Consider the following 18,810-nt stretch of genomic DNA (forward strand, 5'->3'; position numbering starts at 1 on the left):
ACCAGGAATAAGGAAGTTGGTCAACGCTGATTGCAAAAGATGGACTGAGTTAAATACAGAACAATCCTGGAGAAAAATCTTTTGGAGGCTGCAAAAGACTTGAAACTTGTCAAGAGATTCATGTTCCAACTGCATGAACTACTGTTGATTTATCATATAAAATCCACCCAAAATATATATTGAAATCCTTATCTATAATGTGAAAAAAATTGGCCAAAGATCAAATTGTAACTACTTTTGTAAGGCAGTACATGAATGACTCAGTTCAATGCTTTAATGAGACGATTCCTGACAAATAAGGAAGTAAGTTCAGCCTGTGAGTTTGAGATAGATCGGTGCCAGTAATGTTTTCATAACACATTCCAGTTGCAGTGAAAGTCATAAAAGATTGATACACACTATTGTATCTTATCTCATACTGTTACACACCTCACTAAGGGACATCAATAATCTGTCTGCTCATCAGTTATCTCCAAACTGTTTCTGAATTATTCATCACATTAAAAGGATCTTTAACATCTAGTAACATTCATTTATTATTATTCTGCTTTAAATGCACATCCTGTCATAATACATATTTTATGAATGTTTGTTGCATCTCCCTTATCTCCTAACTACATTTTGGCCACTGTTATGGAACAGAAACGGAGAACATCCTTGTTATTATCCTAATGTCTCTGTAAGCCGACTCCTTACTGCTCCTCTCTGGTCGCATCGGTTACAGTCGATGCAACTTGGCTCCGGTGCATCAGGTGTAAACGTCACAGAGCAGCGTTCATGCACTCACGTAGATCAGGCCCGAGTAGTATCGCTCTCTGAGGTTGTGCAGCACAGAGGCCTCGTTGAGGCAGGTGAGGTCGGCCATGTCCTCCACCTTACTGAAGCGCGGCGGGTTCATGCGCTGCACCTCCTCCCTGGACAGAGTCAGCTTCCGCTGGCTGTCTGTGAGCTCCACCTCCACCTCGTCGCCGCGCTCCTCCCGAATGCTGGCCGACTGGAAAAGATAAAGTAGAAAATAAGATGATGAGTGCAAAAGTTACTTTAAAACGTTTCTTTATATTTTCCTTCCACCGAGCGATTTTCAGTTTTAACATTAAAAAGTTGATATTATCAGTAGCTCTTTAGGCTCTCTGGACTTTTTCCCAACATTTCTGGGGGATTTTAGCAGCTCGTTTTTTTTTTTTTTGCTCCTTCCAGCTCTTCTATCCGCCTTTGACAGCAAACTTCATAGTTTCACTTGAAAGCACAAAAATAAAGATGAGTCATCATACCTAAAAGTAAAGTTGTTTTAAAGGATTATTAGATTGCAAAAGCCATGCCTTTATGAAATTCACCGAAGCCCAAACCAGACTGGAGAGCTGCTTCATCTGTGGAAATCCGTCGGTCTGAGCTAAAATACTGCTAAACTGTGCTGACTGTTGTTATGTTTCAAGGATTTGACAAAGGTAACGGGAACAATTAGTGTTTATGATTCAAATTAAATTTCAATTTTTCTCAAAAATCTATTAATAATGAGTATGATTCACGTCTGAATGGTGTGAACCATAACTACACATTTTCCCCATTTGTCATCAATGCACTGCAATATCAAAATCTCTGTTGAAAAGTAAGTGCAGGAAGAAAAGAAAGTAAATTGCATATAAAACTGATATAATTGGTGATATTATTCACCAATAATATCAAAATGTCATGTTTTCCTAATATTAGCCTATTTTGGGTTATTAGATGATGCCTAATTGTAATGTGAGACACCTAAAACATCACACAAGACAGTGAATTTATAGTAAGTTTAAAGTGTTTAGCAACTTAATCAGCTTTGGATGAGCTAAAAGATGCTTTAGTTAGAAAATAAATACAAAATGTATATGAATTATAACAGAAACTGTAATAAAGGTTCCTATATATTTATTATGTCAAATTAACACATTTTAGACAAATTTTTGAAACATTTACCACGTTGGGTTTGATCATCGTTATGATCTGCAAATCATTCAATCGTTTAAATCACATTTTGTGATATGTGGTAACAATATTTTTAAAAAAAATCAAATAAAATTATTATCTTGTCTGGTATCTAAAGCAATATGTTTGAAGCAGGTTTCACCCTGGACAGTCCATCACAAGACAACACACAGACATACAGGACAAACAACCATGCACACACATCTAAGCACTAGGGGCCCCAATAACCAAACAGTCGTGTTTTGAAACTGTGATGGGATGTTGGAGCACCCAGAGAGAACCCATACATGCACAGGGAGAATCTGTGCGTTACTCCATGCCAGGATTCGAACCGAGGACCTTCTTGTAAGGCAACAGTGGTCCCACTGTGCAACTCTGCAACTCAAAACCAAAATTATAAATGAGCCGAAAGTGTGGATGTGACAAATTACAGATGAAAGATGTCATCAAAATATAAATCAGTGTAAAAACCAACTTATCTTTTGAAACTTACATTTTTGTCTTTTAGATAATTTTAAAAAATGGGAGTTTGGAAATGTAGACATTTTTTCAAGCTCAGGTTTAAATTTTTTCACACCTTAACAAATATGGAAATGATAAAATAAGGTTATCCTATGACATTTCCCTCCAGTATACTCTAATCTTCATCTTCACAGAACAAAAGAACCTATATGCAGCAGCCACTTTATTAGGTACACCAACTAGAACTTTTTGACCACAGAGCTGCCTTAATTTGTCATGGCACAGATTCAACATTGAGACATTCTGGTCCATTCTGACACGACAGCATCATGCAGCTGCATATTGGGACGATGTTACAGTATTGCAACGACAGTTTTTAATGCTCTCTGTGACCTTTAGCATCTTGACCACTGTGATCTGTGCCAGACATGGGGAATCTTCTGCAGTGAGACTCCATCCATTTTTTTTTTACAGAATTTGAATCAGGTGATGCTAAAACTATGCATCACCTGGACCTTGAGAAGTTCTAGGTCGAAAATATTTATTTGTATATGTCTTTGTACAGTTTTGGCTTAATTACTTCTCTGGGTGTGGTGTTGTTTTAGCAAATTGCATGTTTTAGTCTGTATGCTCTAGTTAGCAATCACTTGATTACTAAATTAGTTAATGATTATTTCAACAATTGATTCATCATGATTAATCTGATTAATTGTCTCAGCCTTAGTCACATTCAGAGTCAGGGTTACTTTCTCATGCTCAGCTGAACTTCAACAAGTCGTCTTCATCACTTCAAGACACCTAAATGCACTGAGATGTTGCAGAGTTATTCAGTATTTGTTTTGCCAAGCAGCTGATCAGTTGTACCTGGTAAAGTAGCCACTGTGTGCTTATTACAGCTACATTTCATTGTGATCATGACACAATGGACGATGGCAGAGCAGAGGGGCTCTCTTCTTGTTTCTGATCTTACTGTGAATCCGTCTTAGGACTATTGCTTTGCTATTTCTGCTACTTAAGATGCATAACACATAAAAATATGAGTCAGTGTCTCTAAAGTATGGTAGAAAAAAGCACGCCACGATTATGAAACTATATGATGACGTGAACGTTTCTGACTTTTCCTCTAAGTTTGTGTAGTAATTTGTTGTTTTTTTTTTTTTTTATCACTGAGAACGTGACTGTAAGATGAAGTCAGTGTCTGCACCGGCCTCCTTAACATCACGGCGCTGAAGGAGCGTATTGTTCTATTCATAGAGCTTTTTATGAAACCAGTCCAGCAGAGAGAGGGACACTCAGAGACGGGGCATTGAATTCATGAGTCACATCCTAAAATATGCTCTCTGAGATCCTCAAAAAAATGTTGATGCAACTGAAAAACATTAATTTTATATCAAGAGCCTTTTGAGTTGTTTATAATAGTTAATGTGCCAGTAAAGAATGAAACAATAAGAATAATAATGAATGAAGCAGAAACTAGAGCATTGTCACAAGGATTAAAGAGCTCCTAACATAAAGACAAAAGCACACACACACACACCCTGTGTTTCTTTACGTCACCTGTCTGACACACCTGTAAGTCGAGGGAACAGACTTGGGGCAAATAATTTACAAGACGATTAAACTTAAGACAGTGAACAGAAAGAATGTTGGGACAAGTTGTAAAAGGATAAAATGGCTCTGAGCCCTGAAATGATGTCTTTCTGTCACAATGCCCTGCGTGTTTTAACACATGGAGAGGTGATGCAATAAATGAGACAGTGAGTCAGGGTCCAGATGATGCTCGTGGATTAAATTTAATGTTTCGGGTAAACAGAACAGGCTGAAAAGTCGGGGTGTTCCCATGACAGCTCACCTCAAAGCCATGCTTCTCCGACGGCACCCACACCAGCCTCTTGGCAGCCCAGTCGGCCTGGCTGGCGGCGGAGAACATCGAGGAGTTGGCGGTGGGAGAACTCGTCCCCACGCCTGATGACAGAAAGCGGGTGACATCGTTGGCGACGCCCCCCGTTGGCCTGGACATGGTACTGCTGGCACTGCGAGAAAACGAAAAGTGAGATTAAAAACTATTTCGTTCAGCGGACTGAGACGCTGATGGGATTCTGTGTCGAGAGATCACACGCTTCAGCACCCACGCGTGCAGAAAGAGCTGCGGAAGCATGCAAGTAACATGTAGCCCATTTAAACCCGAGGCTGGGCAGAGGATGGCCTAAATGGGAGATGCGGGAAATCGAGAGGAAGACGAAAATGGAAGAGAAACTAGGAGATTTGCGGATGGAGAGGGAAGGAGGGAGGGACGGAGGCTTGGAGAAACAGCGAGACACATCAATCGACCGAGTAAACTGACATGACAGGAAAGCTGGGGGAGGGATGGTGAGGAGAAAGTTCAAAACAAATCAAACTCCCAGTTTAAAGCACCTCCTTCCACTACAACCCATTGAACCCAGCAGAGATAAAACCCTAGAAAGGAATGCATGGAAGGCTATACTGGAAAGGCAAAACGCTGAATCGCCTTAGGGGCTGGTGGTCCTGGGAGACAGGAGGTGACAGTTGCTAAAAGTGGTTACAGCTTTGACACATGAAGGCGATCCAGAGTCAGACTGACTGCAGCACAACAACAGGATGTTTCTAAATTTATTCCAACAACTACAAAGCAGTGGTTCAATGAGAAAGCTTCTTATAATAGATGAAACAGTAGACAATGTGGACCTTATCATGCAAAACTGGGTGAGTTTAGGAGTTAAAGCTTTGGGGACACAAAATATAATATTTTAAGTGAACATCACAGGCTCCTGGAATCTCTCCCAGCAGTCAATATGCAAAAGAGGTCATAAAAAGATGATAAAACAAGTAGACCAGCTTAAGATCTGGAGAAGTAAAATAACAAAAAGGATAATTGGAAAACATGCTTATGAAGAAATATAAAAAAATGGTACTTAAAAAATGTATTCCGCTGATTGTCATTGTACCCCCTGTTTATTGACTTAGTGGAAATACTTGCATACTCAACCAATAATCTGGGTCACGAGTTTTCCTTGTAGGTCAGAAGCTGAAAAGTTCAAGAACCACTGTTATGGATCTATATTACAGGCCGGTATCCTGAAATACTTTTGAAATTTCCATCATAATCTGCTAAATTTGCTCTGAAAGGGATGAACCATGAGGATAACCACGCTTCAAAGGAACAAGGAGACACGAGGTGTACAAAAGACACCAGCAGCAATGAGACAAACCTCATCTTTGATCCAACAGGCAGCTTAGTGTCCAAATTTGTACAAGGAATGTGCTAGGTAATCTCTGTGCCTCTGCAGGTATGTCATCAGGCCTGATTCCTGCTATGTGCTTTAGTCCGACTCTTTTACGCCGCGTCTTTATATCTCTGCTCCCAACCCATACCTGTAACTCCAATTCAACACTGGGCGTGGAGCAAACATGTCCACAAAAGAGCTGGCACCACCCAGACAGTCAGCATGGAGCTATGAAGTATTAAGAAACGCTCTCAGTCAGTTTATAGGCTGTCTTATTATGGTTTCTTTAAAAGCCCTTTATCAAAATTATTATTAGAAACTACTGAATTCTCCTCTACCTGTTGCTGCTCCCTGAAGGCCAGATGGCTGAAAAACAGCTACTACACCTTTCCCTAGCTGAGAAGGAAGAATATTTCTTGTCACAAAAAACCAAGGGAGTTATAGTGTGGAAAACAAAGGAGTCACCCATCATTCTTATTAAGATATTTCTTTTTAAGAAGCATATTGAAAATGTTTCTATTCAAATGGGTTTGTGCATCCTTTATGGTTCCTTTAATTTCTTCTTGACACATCTCCCTGACAGCAAACTTCAAGTCTTCCTTCAATAACAACATCCACAACAATGATTGTTATTGTAAGCATGGGCTGTTAGCTCTTAGCTGAGGTACAAATTTTTGAATGACATACCATGACGTCACTGTTTGGGCTAAACAGGATGAAAATCGGCAGATTCTGGTTGCCATTTGGCTTTTTCATGCAACTCTTTTGTGGTATTTTTTTAAATCCTACTAATACATAAAGATGCACTGATTATGAACTTCCAGTTTTCTTTGGCGTATGACTAGATGATTTTTAATTCTGCTTTTTTTATTGCCAACACATAAAACATTGTGCTTGTTTGATAAAAACAGGTTTGAATCTAACTGATATTGAATTACAGGACTGGCAGCACGTATGCGTTAACCTCCTGACTACCAGGGAAAAAAATATTGTCCAATCACCATTTTTTTTTAAATCCCACAGTCTTTGTAAGGTAATAAAAGGTTTTATGCACATACTTTGTCTCTTCCCATAAAATGTGTTATTACTGATGAATGCCATTTTTATGCATTAGAAAAAAGTACGTACAAAAGTCCCACCCCTTCACGTGTGGTATCATTGAAAAGCCCTAAATGTCCTCTCCAGATACCAAAAGGAATTAATTCAGCAGAATGCAGGGGGTGGGAGATATTCAAGTTTAGAAATGTCCTCTACAGAGGACAAAAATGAACTACTGGTAGTCAGGAGGCATGCTCCATATCTTAATTTGACCTTATGAAAATAAGAGAATCAAGTTATGCTACTGTATTTATAAATCCTAATTTAGATGCAGACAACAAATAGCGGGGGTGGGGGGGTCAATTATGTCTTTCAGTTCTGATGGAACTGATCAAGGGAAAAATGATTTGGATCTCTGAGTGAAGCTGTTTTTATGAGAGGTTTTCTCCAGCTGCGCATGGTCAGTCAGCTGGCTGAACAAAGTCAGTTTCCCTCGCGTACTAAAACACAAATTTGGCAGCTTGGAAATATTTCTGGTAGCAAAACTTGTGGGCAGTCGTGGTATGGAAACCCATTACATTTAACATAGGGATATATCTGCTCAGCAGGTGACAGTGAGTTGGCCACTCAAACAGACATCTAGACTGATAACCAGCTAGCTTCATATGCTAGCATTACTCTATTAGCATTCTCTTAAACTACAACTCATAAATATACTGTTTGTATTTTTATTTTTTGCTTTAGTCAGTTTCTCAAATAACCTATCTTGACTGCAGTGTTTATGTTTATTACATATAACAGCAAGAGTAATTGTTTCTTTTTTATTAAAGAAACAATAAAAAATATCATGTCATGTTGTCTTAGACCTTTGTGTGAAAACCGTAATACCATATGGTATTTTTACACAAGGTTATCATACAGTAATAATGTCATCCCAGCCCATGCCTAGTTTATGATTTTTGCTTGTGGTGTTTGATTAAAAATAACACTAAAATCAATTTATAACTGTAACAATCAATATTTTAACGAGTAAGTAAGAATAAGTCTTGCTTTTTTTCGTTTTAAATAAAAGCAACTAGATCATATCATGAATTGCTATCTTGTTTTTTTTTTTTTTTTTTTTAATCAAGATTATAGTACCAAGCAGTGTGAATTTCCTACCAGTCCATGCCTGTTAGAAACATATCTTGATAAGGAAATGAAACAAAGCCACTGGTGACATCATAAGTGAAAAGGCACTGCCTAAGTGAGTCACTAAATAATCTGAATACAAATCAGTGCTCTCTCATCAATCACAGTGGAGGACTTTGCATTATCTGCCATAAAGCTGCAATGTATCCTCCTCCTAAAGGACACTCACACACAGACAGAGACCTCAAGCTGTCGCAGTACAGCGTGGACTGAACAGCTAAACTCCTGCAGCAGCTGGAGTTGCCAAAAACCTGACTGCTCTCCTCCATAGCAACACCCCATAATAAAGCAGCCCACAGACAATACCCCCTGAGTTTGAACTGAGGTCATCCACTGCGGGGGTCCACCTCCTCTCTCTCCCTCTCTCTGTCTGTCTTCCTGCGGGTGTGTAATTATTAGGTTGTTCGTGTATATTTAAAGGTGGCGATGTTGGAGCTGGAAACGCCTTTTTTCCTCGCTCAGCTTTGATGCCAAGTGGCGACTTTTTTTTTTTTTTTTTTAAAGCAGACACTGAGGAAAGATGACATGAAGAAGCCAGCGGCTGTGATAATGACACAGGCCGGGCTGCAGAGGCACACAGATGCGGCGTGGAGCCTAAAAATAACCGGCATAATTCAGAACTGAGACACAAAACTAAGGAAGAGAACCACACCTTGGGTGGAAGACGTGAAACATCTCCAGCTTGTAATTGACAAAATCATCCATTTTCATTCGTAAATTATTTTATTCTTATATTAGGAAAATAAACCAGCGTGGCCACAGCCTATTAATATATAGGTCGAGTTTCTAAGATGAAAGCGAGGGCATTTTTAAACCAATATGAACGTCGTCAGCCGCCTTAATGTTTCATGTTTAGGCTCTGAGCTCACATTTACCAAGCAAAGGAGGTTAGCCAGCTCCGCTGAAATATGAGACGTTAAAGGATATTGCCCCGGCTACTTACGAGTTGGATTAGGGTAAAGGTAATTAAATGTCTCACCTTCAGGTTCCGATGTGAGTAGTGGATAAGGCTGCGGTGTGAGGAGAAAACGGAGTGAGGTTGCTTCGTGGATATTTCCCTGCCTGGTAGGTGTGTAGCCTTACCGCATATGCGGTTTTTATCATCGCATTGCTCTATGAGCGGAGCCGCACACTCTCCGCGGTGGGAATAAAGTGGAGAGCACTGAGGGCGACGACGACGGCTTCAATTCCGAACAACTTTTTCCTGGTGGTGGACCAACCAAGTGCGAGCAGACGGGTTTAACAGCGAGAGAACTCCAATGAAAGACTTTATTTTAGCCGCAGACCCGCCTCATGAATGCGGCGGCAGCTCTCCGCCCTAAAAGGGGCAGCTAACGGGCGTGGTGACCAATCACATTAACGTTGACACAAACGGCTGTACCGTCAGCCAATGGTGAAAGGCGGTAGGCGGGGTCATGTTTGACTGACGCTTCAGTTAGCCAATCGGAGTGTTGTAGCAGCAGCGCAGCAGGTGCCGTGCGGCGCTCTCGCGCTACAGTGGGGGGATTTGCGCGCCCTTTGTTTACCATTCTGTGGCTTCGAGGTCCGCAGTCACTGATCCTGGATCTGATTTTAATATTTTCACCAAGAAAACAGCAGAGTGTTCGATTGGCATCTGACCCCAAGGCACGTGATTCAGATCATCCTTGAAAATCCGACTGAATCTGAATTTCTCCAGTGTAAGCAAAACAAATCCACCAGTTTATAGGTAGTCATTACATATAAATTCCGTGAGATATAAAACATAGTAACATAGGATTTGACAATCCAATGAAAAGAAACACTGAATGTTAGTCTATTTCTTTAACTTTAACCATAATAATTGAAGTTAAATACATGAACCTCATGTTGAAATGTAAATGCAAATAAAATCCAGATATGCTACATATTGATTGTGTTTAAATTTGTAATCTAAAATGTGAGGAAAATATTCAACCACAAAAAAAAAAAAAAAAAAACATAATTGCAGTTGCATCGTTTCTTTTATTTGTCCAACAAAACAATTGTGTTTTATTTGGAAGTGCTCTGTGCCTGAGGTCACTCTAAATTACAAAGCAAAATAGAGCATCCCCATTCTTAAAACAGAAAAAAAAAATTCATTGAAACCTTTGATGATTACCTTTTTGCCCATTTAGTTTTTTTTTTTTTTAAATGATAGCGTCACAGCATATCATGCAGTTACTACAAAGTATTAAAATGTGTTGAGCTGTATTGTGAGAAGTAAAGGTCAACCAAACACAGTTTCTTCTGAAGTTCAAAAGATGCTATGAGAGTGATGGTGCTTTGGGCTCAAGTTACATTTGGTGGCAGTGGAGGCAGGGTGAATAACACGAACCACTGTGCAGACTATTAATAGGACATGGAAGCAGTGAAGAAGAAAAGTGAAAGGAAACAGTACCATGGAACAGTATTAACACTGATGTTAACAATTAAAATGTTAGTAGTTAAAAACACAGTCCCTCCTGCCGTTACAAAGCCTCTTGTATGACGTGGCATCTGATTCTACAAAAATACTGGGACATTGCAGAGTTTGATCTATTATATAACAATAGATCAAGTAGATCTATTGCATAGGCCATTTTAGTTTTGTGCAAAACTCAAAGAACAAAATTACAGGTTGTGCATTAGACAGGCTAATTTAGGTAACTCTTCACATGCTGCTTCCATCACACTTAAAACAGTTAACAACTTAGGCCGTGTGATTCACATTAACTTGTAAAAGAATAAAACACACCCAAAAGTTCAAAGTGCTTTGAAAATAACTAGAAAGTGCATGTTCTATACTCTGCAGTATAATGAGGAAACAAAGCTTCTTATACATTCACTGTGTGCTCATTGTGTACCTGCTCAGTCGCTGAATGGATTAGCAAAAATTGGTGTTTCAACTTCTTCTGAAATCAGGGCCTGGAATTACACCACAAACAATTCCACCTGAACTAGGAAGTCAGAACTACCAAGCTACAAGTTAGAAAAATTAAATATCAAATACAGCACCCTCCGAAGTCATAGCTTTGAATTGGGGAGTAAGAGATCAGAGTCAATGCGGCTGCTCTGCATACTGACATGGTATAAGTTGTGGGAATAAATTGTATATTTGAATTTCTGATGGTTTGGATCTCATTGACCTATGGCACACACAACATTGTGTGGCATTAATTTGCATATTTCAATACAATGGACTTGTAGGACTGGTAGAAGCAAAACATCGCCTGTTTACCAGCTTCCTATAAAACAAGATTAACTCGGTGTTACATAATTCCCAAACAAAGGCTCCGATTTTAAATGTAGCATTCTTCCTGTCATAAGGCAGAAAACCAGTGGAGTTTACTAACAGCCCTGGTTAAACACTACCTGCCAATAACATTTTACAAAACTTCATAAAATATTCTGTAAAATTTCTGCATCTGGACTGGTCACCAGTCTATCCCAGCAGCAAAACAGAAACAGAAACCATCATGTGCACACATGCTCAATCCCAAGGGCAAGTTAAGGTAGCCATTTACACATAACATGCATATTTTTGGAGAACGGAGGAAGCAGGAGTACCCGGAGAAAGCCCAAGCATGCTCAAGAAAGACATGCAAACACAAAGCTTCCTACTGTAGGGCAATACAGTAGGAAGCAACAACTGTTCCACCATGCAGCATTCATCATAATCCCAAAATAGATCTTATGCTGTACTATGCGAAGGACTGACTTATCAGAAAAGCAAATAAACTGATTATTTCTGCATGTTCCACTACATCTGACATGCAGAGCAGCCAAACCTCTCACGTTCCAATCAGAAGTTCAAACTTCATAGGGCATTCCAGAGCATTTCTTTTGTTTTGAAAACTGGAAATTCAAACTTTCAAGTACCATTGAAACAGGGAATATAATTTTACTAACCAAAAGTTTATCCTTTCGAAAAAAAAATGGGTATAGTAAAAATATTCTTTTAAGCACAATGCATGAAATAAACAGCTGCAGATGAAGGGAGCGTAGCTAAATTTCTGAAGGCACCATGTTTTCACAGAGAACCCATCTGCAATATATTTAAATTAGAAAGCTTTTACACAATTTATTGAGCTTAATAAAGTAATATCTTATAAATATGTTTCAGTCCACTTGTGCAAATAAAAGACTGTTTTTACAGACGCAGAAACAGCAAGACACCAAAATCTTGCAATCATCACAAAATCTGTCTCACTCCATTCAACTGAGTCACCGAGACATTTTCTGAGGTCTTCTGATTTTGAAGTCATTTTGTGTCAAATTCAGAACCACCAGCAGCGACTGAAACGCTTCACAATTTATAACACCTTCGCTCAGTCAGCACAGTTTCCAAAAATGACTGAGAATCACAACAAAAAGATGTTCTTGTTGACATAACGCATATCAGGATTCTGAAGATATTAGAGCAAGAAAAGTGCAAGATTAACAGATTATCTGGACAAAGTCATTATCATCTGTCTGGCTGTGCTTCAATACCTTACCTCTCCCGAAAACAAATAAGTAATTTCAACTCAAAATGTATTAAATAAGTCAATAACATTATAGCAAGTCAAAAAATAAATAAAAATAAAAATCCCACAAAAAACAAAACAAAAAAGAAGAAAGCATGCACTACACTCAGCAAGGAAAATCTGTTGACAACTGCTGCTGGTTCCCAACAGTTTCTCCTTGTCACTTTTGTTCTGCAATGAGGATTTCTGTTCAAATACCAAAGTACCCGTTCTCCAGCATTACAGAAAGGACACTAGCAATACTTACCATTGGAAAGTGAAACACTGAAGTGATAAGTCAGCATAGTTTTGAAAATGCATTCCTGAGTAACAACAAACTTAATGTCACAACAGCAGCTGAAAGAGAAGCAATATTTTCCAGTTCAGAATCACTGAGAGGCAGTGGCGAGTTGTAGCCAGCAGGTGGAGCTGCTGCACATCCTTCTGATCAGCGATTCGAGTCAGATGACTGTGCTGTGGAAGTGATGGGCCAGTTGTGGGACTTGAACAAGTTTTCAATGATTCTGAAAGACTGCCAGGCCCAATCAGGCAACTAGGTCAGAGCTGTGACCAAACTCCCCAAACCCTTCTCTAACTTTTTCCTCTTTTTCGTGTTTAACACTGGGTTCCCATGTAAATCTAGCAAATCCGGAAATAGTTGGTTTTCACTTCTCTCTTGGTCTGTCCAAATAAACTTGCTTGACTCTGTCTTTTTCGTGTTATCCCCTGAAGCTCGGCTTTTTCTCTCTTTAGCAGACTGCTACCCTCTATGCTTAGTTACAGTGAAGATGTTCTTCCAAGGATGGTCTTCGGGTGGGTTGGGGGGAACAGCCATGTTCTCGAACTGCTTCCTCATCTGGGGAGGCGAGCTCCAGAGCCACTTCATTCTCGTAGCAAAAGGACGAGCATGAGCTTCCGATGTACCTCTGCTCAGTCAGCTCTTTTGCACTGCATGACGGAGTGTTTGGGATTTCATAGGTCCGGTGGAAAAATGAATAGTCAACCTAGGAAAAAAGAGAGTTTCGTTAGTTTAATCCTCATTTCAAAGTGTTATTAAGATGTGTCTAAGGAGCACAAAATGCAAAAGATAGGTAATTTTTATTTTAAGATTAGAAAACAATATTCCTTTGACCAATAGAAAACCTACACAAATCTTTCCCTGTAGTGTATGAGAAGCACTAGCAAAATGTAAATCTGAAAAATGTTGGACTCTTGATATCTTCAATTTGAGTACAATCATTTCAATTGAATTAAAATTTCGCTTTAGGAAATAATTGTTGTTTTACTAAACCATTAGTGCCCCAATCTTTGGCACCATGGCTGTTATTACTTTGAACAATTCCTTTTTGCCAATAAGCAAACATTTAGTCTTCTCCTCTAAGACTTCAGATTTTACATCATCAAGAGTCCCAGACATCAGCTCATTTCACAGATTTTCTATCAGATTTAAGTCTGGGAACTGAAATGGACATGGAAGACAGCCAATTTAATGTCTGAATTAAAAAAATACATATCTTTATATTATCATGGTATTTCAAAAACAAGCTTCCAGGGACCTTATGAACCTTCTTCATAGATCTTTACCAAGGCTGCCAATCATTTCAACGGGCATTTATGAATTATTTCTCCTTTCTGACCTGGTAGCCGTTTTTCCTCTCAAACAGTACGGGTTCAAAACGGTGTCCCCAGAGGATTTCAGAAGCCAGATAGGAGCTGCGGCACTGCGTTGTCATCGATGTGGCCTCCACCATCCCCTCAAGTATGACCACCACCTCCAATTCAGAGTCATTTTTCAAGGTTTTTTTGTCTATCTCGAAGAAAGGTGACTCTTCATTGATTTCGTGCACTATAGTCACAGGAGAGACCAAAAAGATGCGGTCGGTGCCAGTATCAAAACCCACGTTGATGTCTGCGTTGTCGAGTGGCAGATACTCCCCCTCTGGTGTCACCCTAGGCTGAAAACAGTTTTAGGAAAACAGAGAAAGAGTAAGTATTCTTATTATACCTCAAATTCAAGAAAACTTTCAAAAGACCAAGTGTTATATTTTGGAGCAAGACCAGTGTTTTTATTCACACTGCCAGTCCAGAGGTTTATGTCTCAATGTGAATATATCTAGTTCTGACATGTAGAAGAGTATTCCTTTGATGTTTGCGATCTTGATCTCATCTGACCTGTTTGCACCTTGATATGGTTTTTATTTTCAAAGAGATCAAAATGTTTCTGAGCTCTAATTTTGTTCTTTAGGAATATCTGGAGGGCACAGACATGCACAAGTCTACACAAAGCAATGGTGATATGAAAACATCGGAGAGTACTAAATAATTTTAACTCAAAACCTTTAAATAATTACATTTATATTTATAGACAAAGAACAATCATCTACCAATATATGCAAGGGGAAATGGGATGATGAAGGACAATGGCTCTCAGTTAAAGAATTGTAGGCAAGTTAATCCATGGTAAATCTTCCAAACGCTAGAGGAGAATAAAACAAACTCTCATTAACTGGGCCTTGGCAGAATACAAGCCAGATGGTCTCTCTCTCTCTCTCTTTATCTCCCCATAACAATCTCTGGGTGTCTTCTTAACCCATCTCTTGTTAAGTCCACCTTTAGGTACACTATGTAAAATTGTCCAAGTTCAGTTTTTATTGTTTTTATAGTTCATCTTTTCTCTGCTTACCTTCAGTAGTTGTGCTCTGACATGCGCCTCAACCAGGTGGCTCTTCCGTAGATTTCCCACCCTCCACATCATGCACAGTTTTCCGTCTCTCAGGGCCACCACAGCAGTATCAGAGAACACCAGAGTCTCGTTGCGCTTCTTGGGCTTGGAAATCTTCGCCATGACTGCCCCAATGATGAAGGCGTCAATAATGCAGCCCACGATGCACTGCAAAACGACCGCCAACACCGCCAGGGGACATTCTTCGGTCACGCTTCTGAATCCGTAACCGATGGATGTCTGCGTCTCCAAGGAGAACAGGAAGGCTGCCATGAAGCTGTTTACTTGAAGGAAGCATGGCTCCTCTACCACTGTATCTCTATCAGACTCTCCCCCGGAGCCGGATTCTCCTGACCCAGGAGAAGAACCGGAACTGGGGGTGATCTGAATGGAGAGGTCACCGTGTGCAGAGGCAATGAGCCAGAAGGCAAAGCCAAAGAGAAGCCAGGAAAGAATAAAGGAGAGCGTGAAGATGACCAGCATCCAGCGCCATCGTACATCCACACACGTGGTGAAAAGGTCGGTGAGGTACCGCTGGCCCCTCTCGCTCATGTTGACGAAGGTGACGTTGCAGCGTCCGTCCTTGCCCACAAAGCGTTGTCGGGACCGGCGGTTTGAGCGCTTGGTGCGTCGCCGGCTGGTAGTGGAGGGGGAAGACAGGGAGTCCCGGTCTGCTGAAGAACGTCTTTCCCCTCTCCCACCTCCACTACCGCCTTTGGTATACCTTGGACCTGGACACATTCCTCCTGCTCTCACTCTGCTTTCTCCTCCCGCATCTCCACCAGCTGGCTCACCGGCAGCACTCTGCGTCTGTGCGTTGTTCGTGTTGCACTGAAGAGGTAGAGCTTTGCCATTGAGGGCATGGATTGGAGAGGAGCTGGTTGGGCTTCCTGACCCGGTTGGACTGTCTCCTGCCCTTGCACTTTGTGCTAGCCTCATGACTTCCTCCTCCTCCACTGGCCCATCCACCACAGCACTGAAGCGACGTTTGACACGTGCCGCTCCCATCATCTGAAGTGAAATCTCTGTATATCTCAGTGTGGCTTGTATCGTCAGTAGGTTTATTCAGGGGTTTTACCCTCAAAGTCCTCCAGTCTTTCTTAAAAAATGAGATGTTTGCGGTCCAAACAAAGAAAACCAATCCAAACAGGCATTTGATTCATCATCCACAACCGGTTGTTTGGTTCTCCAAAGTATGTAATTGTTCAGTTGTACAGAAAAAGTAGAGTCTTGTGTAATTATATTCGTTGGTAGACCCAATCTTTGAAGTAAATACAATCAGATAATCTGAAGGGAAGGTTGTCAAAAGCAAGCCAAGGAGTCTCTATTTTGGGATTGCGCTCATGCGAAAGTTCATTCCGGGTGTTTCAGGGGAGAACTGACCTCAGTATGCAACACAAGAGCATGCAGGGTCGGTTATGTTCAGCTTAAACCAATGAGAAGAAGGTTTAGAGGTTTTGAGCAGGCATCATTTGATGAAGAATATAAACTGAAACTGCATTGCAGTTGGGTAATGCAAATAGAAGCATTTTAAGATCACTAAGCTTATGATGGCATACATTTCATAACAATGCAAATAAGTGCAAAACAAAACCTATTTGACTTTTGTTTGAGCAAACTATTCCAGAAAATAACATGCAGAAAAACGGAAGTAAAAACCATGCAAAGTCTTACAATGAAAGATATTTCCAGGTTTACATCCACTTGGAATTAGCATGAGGTAAAAAAGACACAGTAGAATGAAAGTCCTGTTTTAGACCAGACATGTCATCACAAAAAAGTAAATAGAAACCATAAAAACTAAAAGTATAGCTCACTTTAACTATTTTAATAAATTGATAAGTAGGAAGGTCACTTTTGCTGTAAAAGCCCAACTGAACTGTTATACATTGGTCATCATTCCCTATTTGATCATGTCACTGCTTTCACTATTTCACATTTACTTTCTAAAAGACTACAGATCTGTTTGGTGGACATTGTGAATTTGTTTAATGTACTGACTGTTTTACTGCAAATATTAATGTTTAGATTTCTACTTCTAACGATCACCGGCAGGAGACAACACCTCAGAACGGACGTACCTCATTGCAAAACTGCATTATGACTGGGAAATCACTTAACACCTGACAAAAGTGGGGAAGAAAACAAGGAAAGATTACTATGATCTATCTCAAGAGAAACCAATAATTTTAAGTTTTAAGTGATTAATTCAAATGTAAAGCAAAGGTAAGTACACAGATCACCTTTTTAAAGTTTTCTGCATTTGAGTGCAGGTGAGAAAGCTGGCAGTGGTAGAAGATAGACAAATTACTGAAAAAATAGGCTGCCATGAAGGGCCAACATTTCTGTGGATTTAGATCTCTTAAATCCTCATTGTATGACAAAGACAGCAGAAATTGTTGTTTGAGAACAAGATAATCAGAATAAAATAAAATGCAATGTAAAAATCAACAACATGCACTAAATATTTTAAATGAATCATGAAGATTAAATTAAAACTGTTATGCAAATACACCGTGCAAATAAAAATATCCCTTTTGAATTACCTTGTTTAACCAGTTCATGCGCAATAAAGGCTCTTGGTCAAAAAATGACCCCAGAACCAAAAGTCATACCACTAAAAAATACAAAAACTACCCAAAACAACAGAGAGCAGCAGCTTTGATATTTGTGCAAAGACAAAAAAAAAATACAAGTTTATAACAAATAAAAATGGGGGAATAAATCCCTCCTGAAGTGAGAAATGACATAAGGGTTGATCTTGACTTGTGTGTTGACCTTGCTTTGTTATACATGATCAGTAAAAGCGAATTTTTGATGTGAAGGAGGGAGGATCACTGGGCAGTCTGCTGTTCGTCCCATTCCCTTTAATCAGACGCCAGCATCGGATTTGTGCTGCTCTGGTTTGGACTGTCGGGCCTGACATGCAGCCAATCTTGAAAATAAATTTGGACAAACAAAAGGAGAAGAAATGTGAGAAATGCATCAGTTAAAATACTATTTGCCAGAGAAAACTTATGAAAAACAGAGTGAAGCTCAATCAGAATTATTCTTGTTTTCATTAAATTCTTAACGACATAATATGACATAAGATTAATGACAAGGATGATGCCTACCAGTGCTCCATTGCTGGTTTCTCACATCTGCTGATTGGATTATCTTTCTGTCGTCCTAACCATGAAGAGTAAGTTCATCAAAAGGATCCATGCAGGCACAGACTGTGAAGAAAAACATTAACACTAAATCTCTCTGCTTATTTAACCTTTGCATGTTATTTTTTTTTTTAACATTTTATCACGTTACAACCAAATACCACATCATTGTGGTATTTTTAAAAGCTTTTTCTCTTTGTTGATAGAAACCAACACCAAATAGTATGATGATTCACGGTTTCAAATGCTTTTTGAATAAAAATTTGTATTTGTATTCAGACTCCCTATAAAAGGCATCAGCAATCATTCCCATTTCTCATGTTTCCCTTTGGCCCAGACTTACAAAATTTATTTAGAGCCACAATAGAAATCTTTGAAACTAAATGGCTTAATTTTTTTTAAATGCCTCCAATAAGAAATTTCTTTAGCTTGTTAAATTAGAGAACAGCAATTTTATTTTTTCAATACATCTTTTATTAAATTACTATAGAAAATGACAACAAAACGTATGTAGTTTGTAATCTATCTTTTTTTGTGTGGAAACCTTGTGCAGA

The 18,810-nt window shown here is 39.5% G+C and overlaps 2 protein-coding genes across 2 annotated transcripts in view; both read right to left on the reverse strand.

Annotated features, from left to right (window-relative positions):
- The window catches only part of myh14 (myosin, heavy chain 14, non-muscle), a 37,562-nt gene extending 28,336 nt beyond the window's left edge, over positions 1 to 9,226 (reverse strand). The window contains exons 1-3 of the mRNA XM_088014155.1: positions 8,878 to 9,226; positions 4,277 to 4,457; positions 788 to 994 (exon numbers count right to left, since the gene is read on the reverse strand). Of these exons, the coding sequence (XP_087870281.1) occupies positions 788 to 994; positions 4,277 to 4,444 (375 nt within the window). The 5' untranslated portion in view covers positions 4,445 to 4,457; positions 8,878 to 9,226. The remainder of the gene's footprint in view (positions 1 to 787; positions 995 to 4,276; positions 4,458 to 8,877) is intronic.
- A 635-nt stretch (positions 9,227 to 9,861) lies between these two features.
- Positions 9,862 to 18,317, reverse strand: kcnj14 (potassium inwardly rectifying channel subfamily J member 14). The gene is made up of 4 exons (XM_088014156.1): positions 18,221 to 18,317; positions 15,066 to 18,039; positions 14,020 to 14,337; positions 9,862 to 13,386 (listed from the first exon to the last, which is right to left on the reverse strand). The coding sequence occupies exons 2-4, from the start codon at positions 16,113 to 16,115 to the stop codon at positions 13,156 to 13,158; spliced, it is 1,599 nt and encodes a 532-aa protein (XP_087870282.1). The 5' UTR covers positions 16,116 to 18,039; positions 18,221 to 18,317; the 3' UTR covers positions 9,862 to 13,155.
- Between the last annotated feature and the right edge of the window lie 493 nt (positions 18,318 to 18,810).

The sequence above is a fragment of the Poecilia mexicana genome, unplaced genomic scaffold (genome assembly GCF_051168715.1).
Source record: "Poecilia mexicana isolate PSO_F unplaced genomic scaffold, ASM5116871v1 scaffold_16, whole genome shotgun sequence".
Taxonomy (NCBI): Eukaryota; Metazoa; Chordata; class Actinopteri; order Cyprinodontiformes; family Poeciliidae; genus Poecilia; species Poecilia mexicana.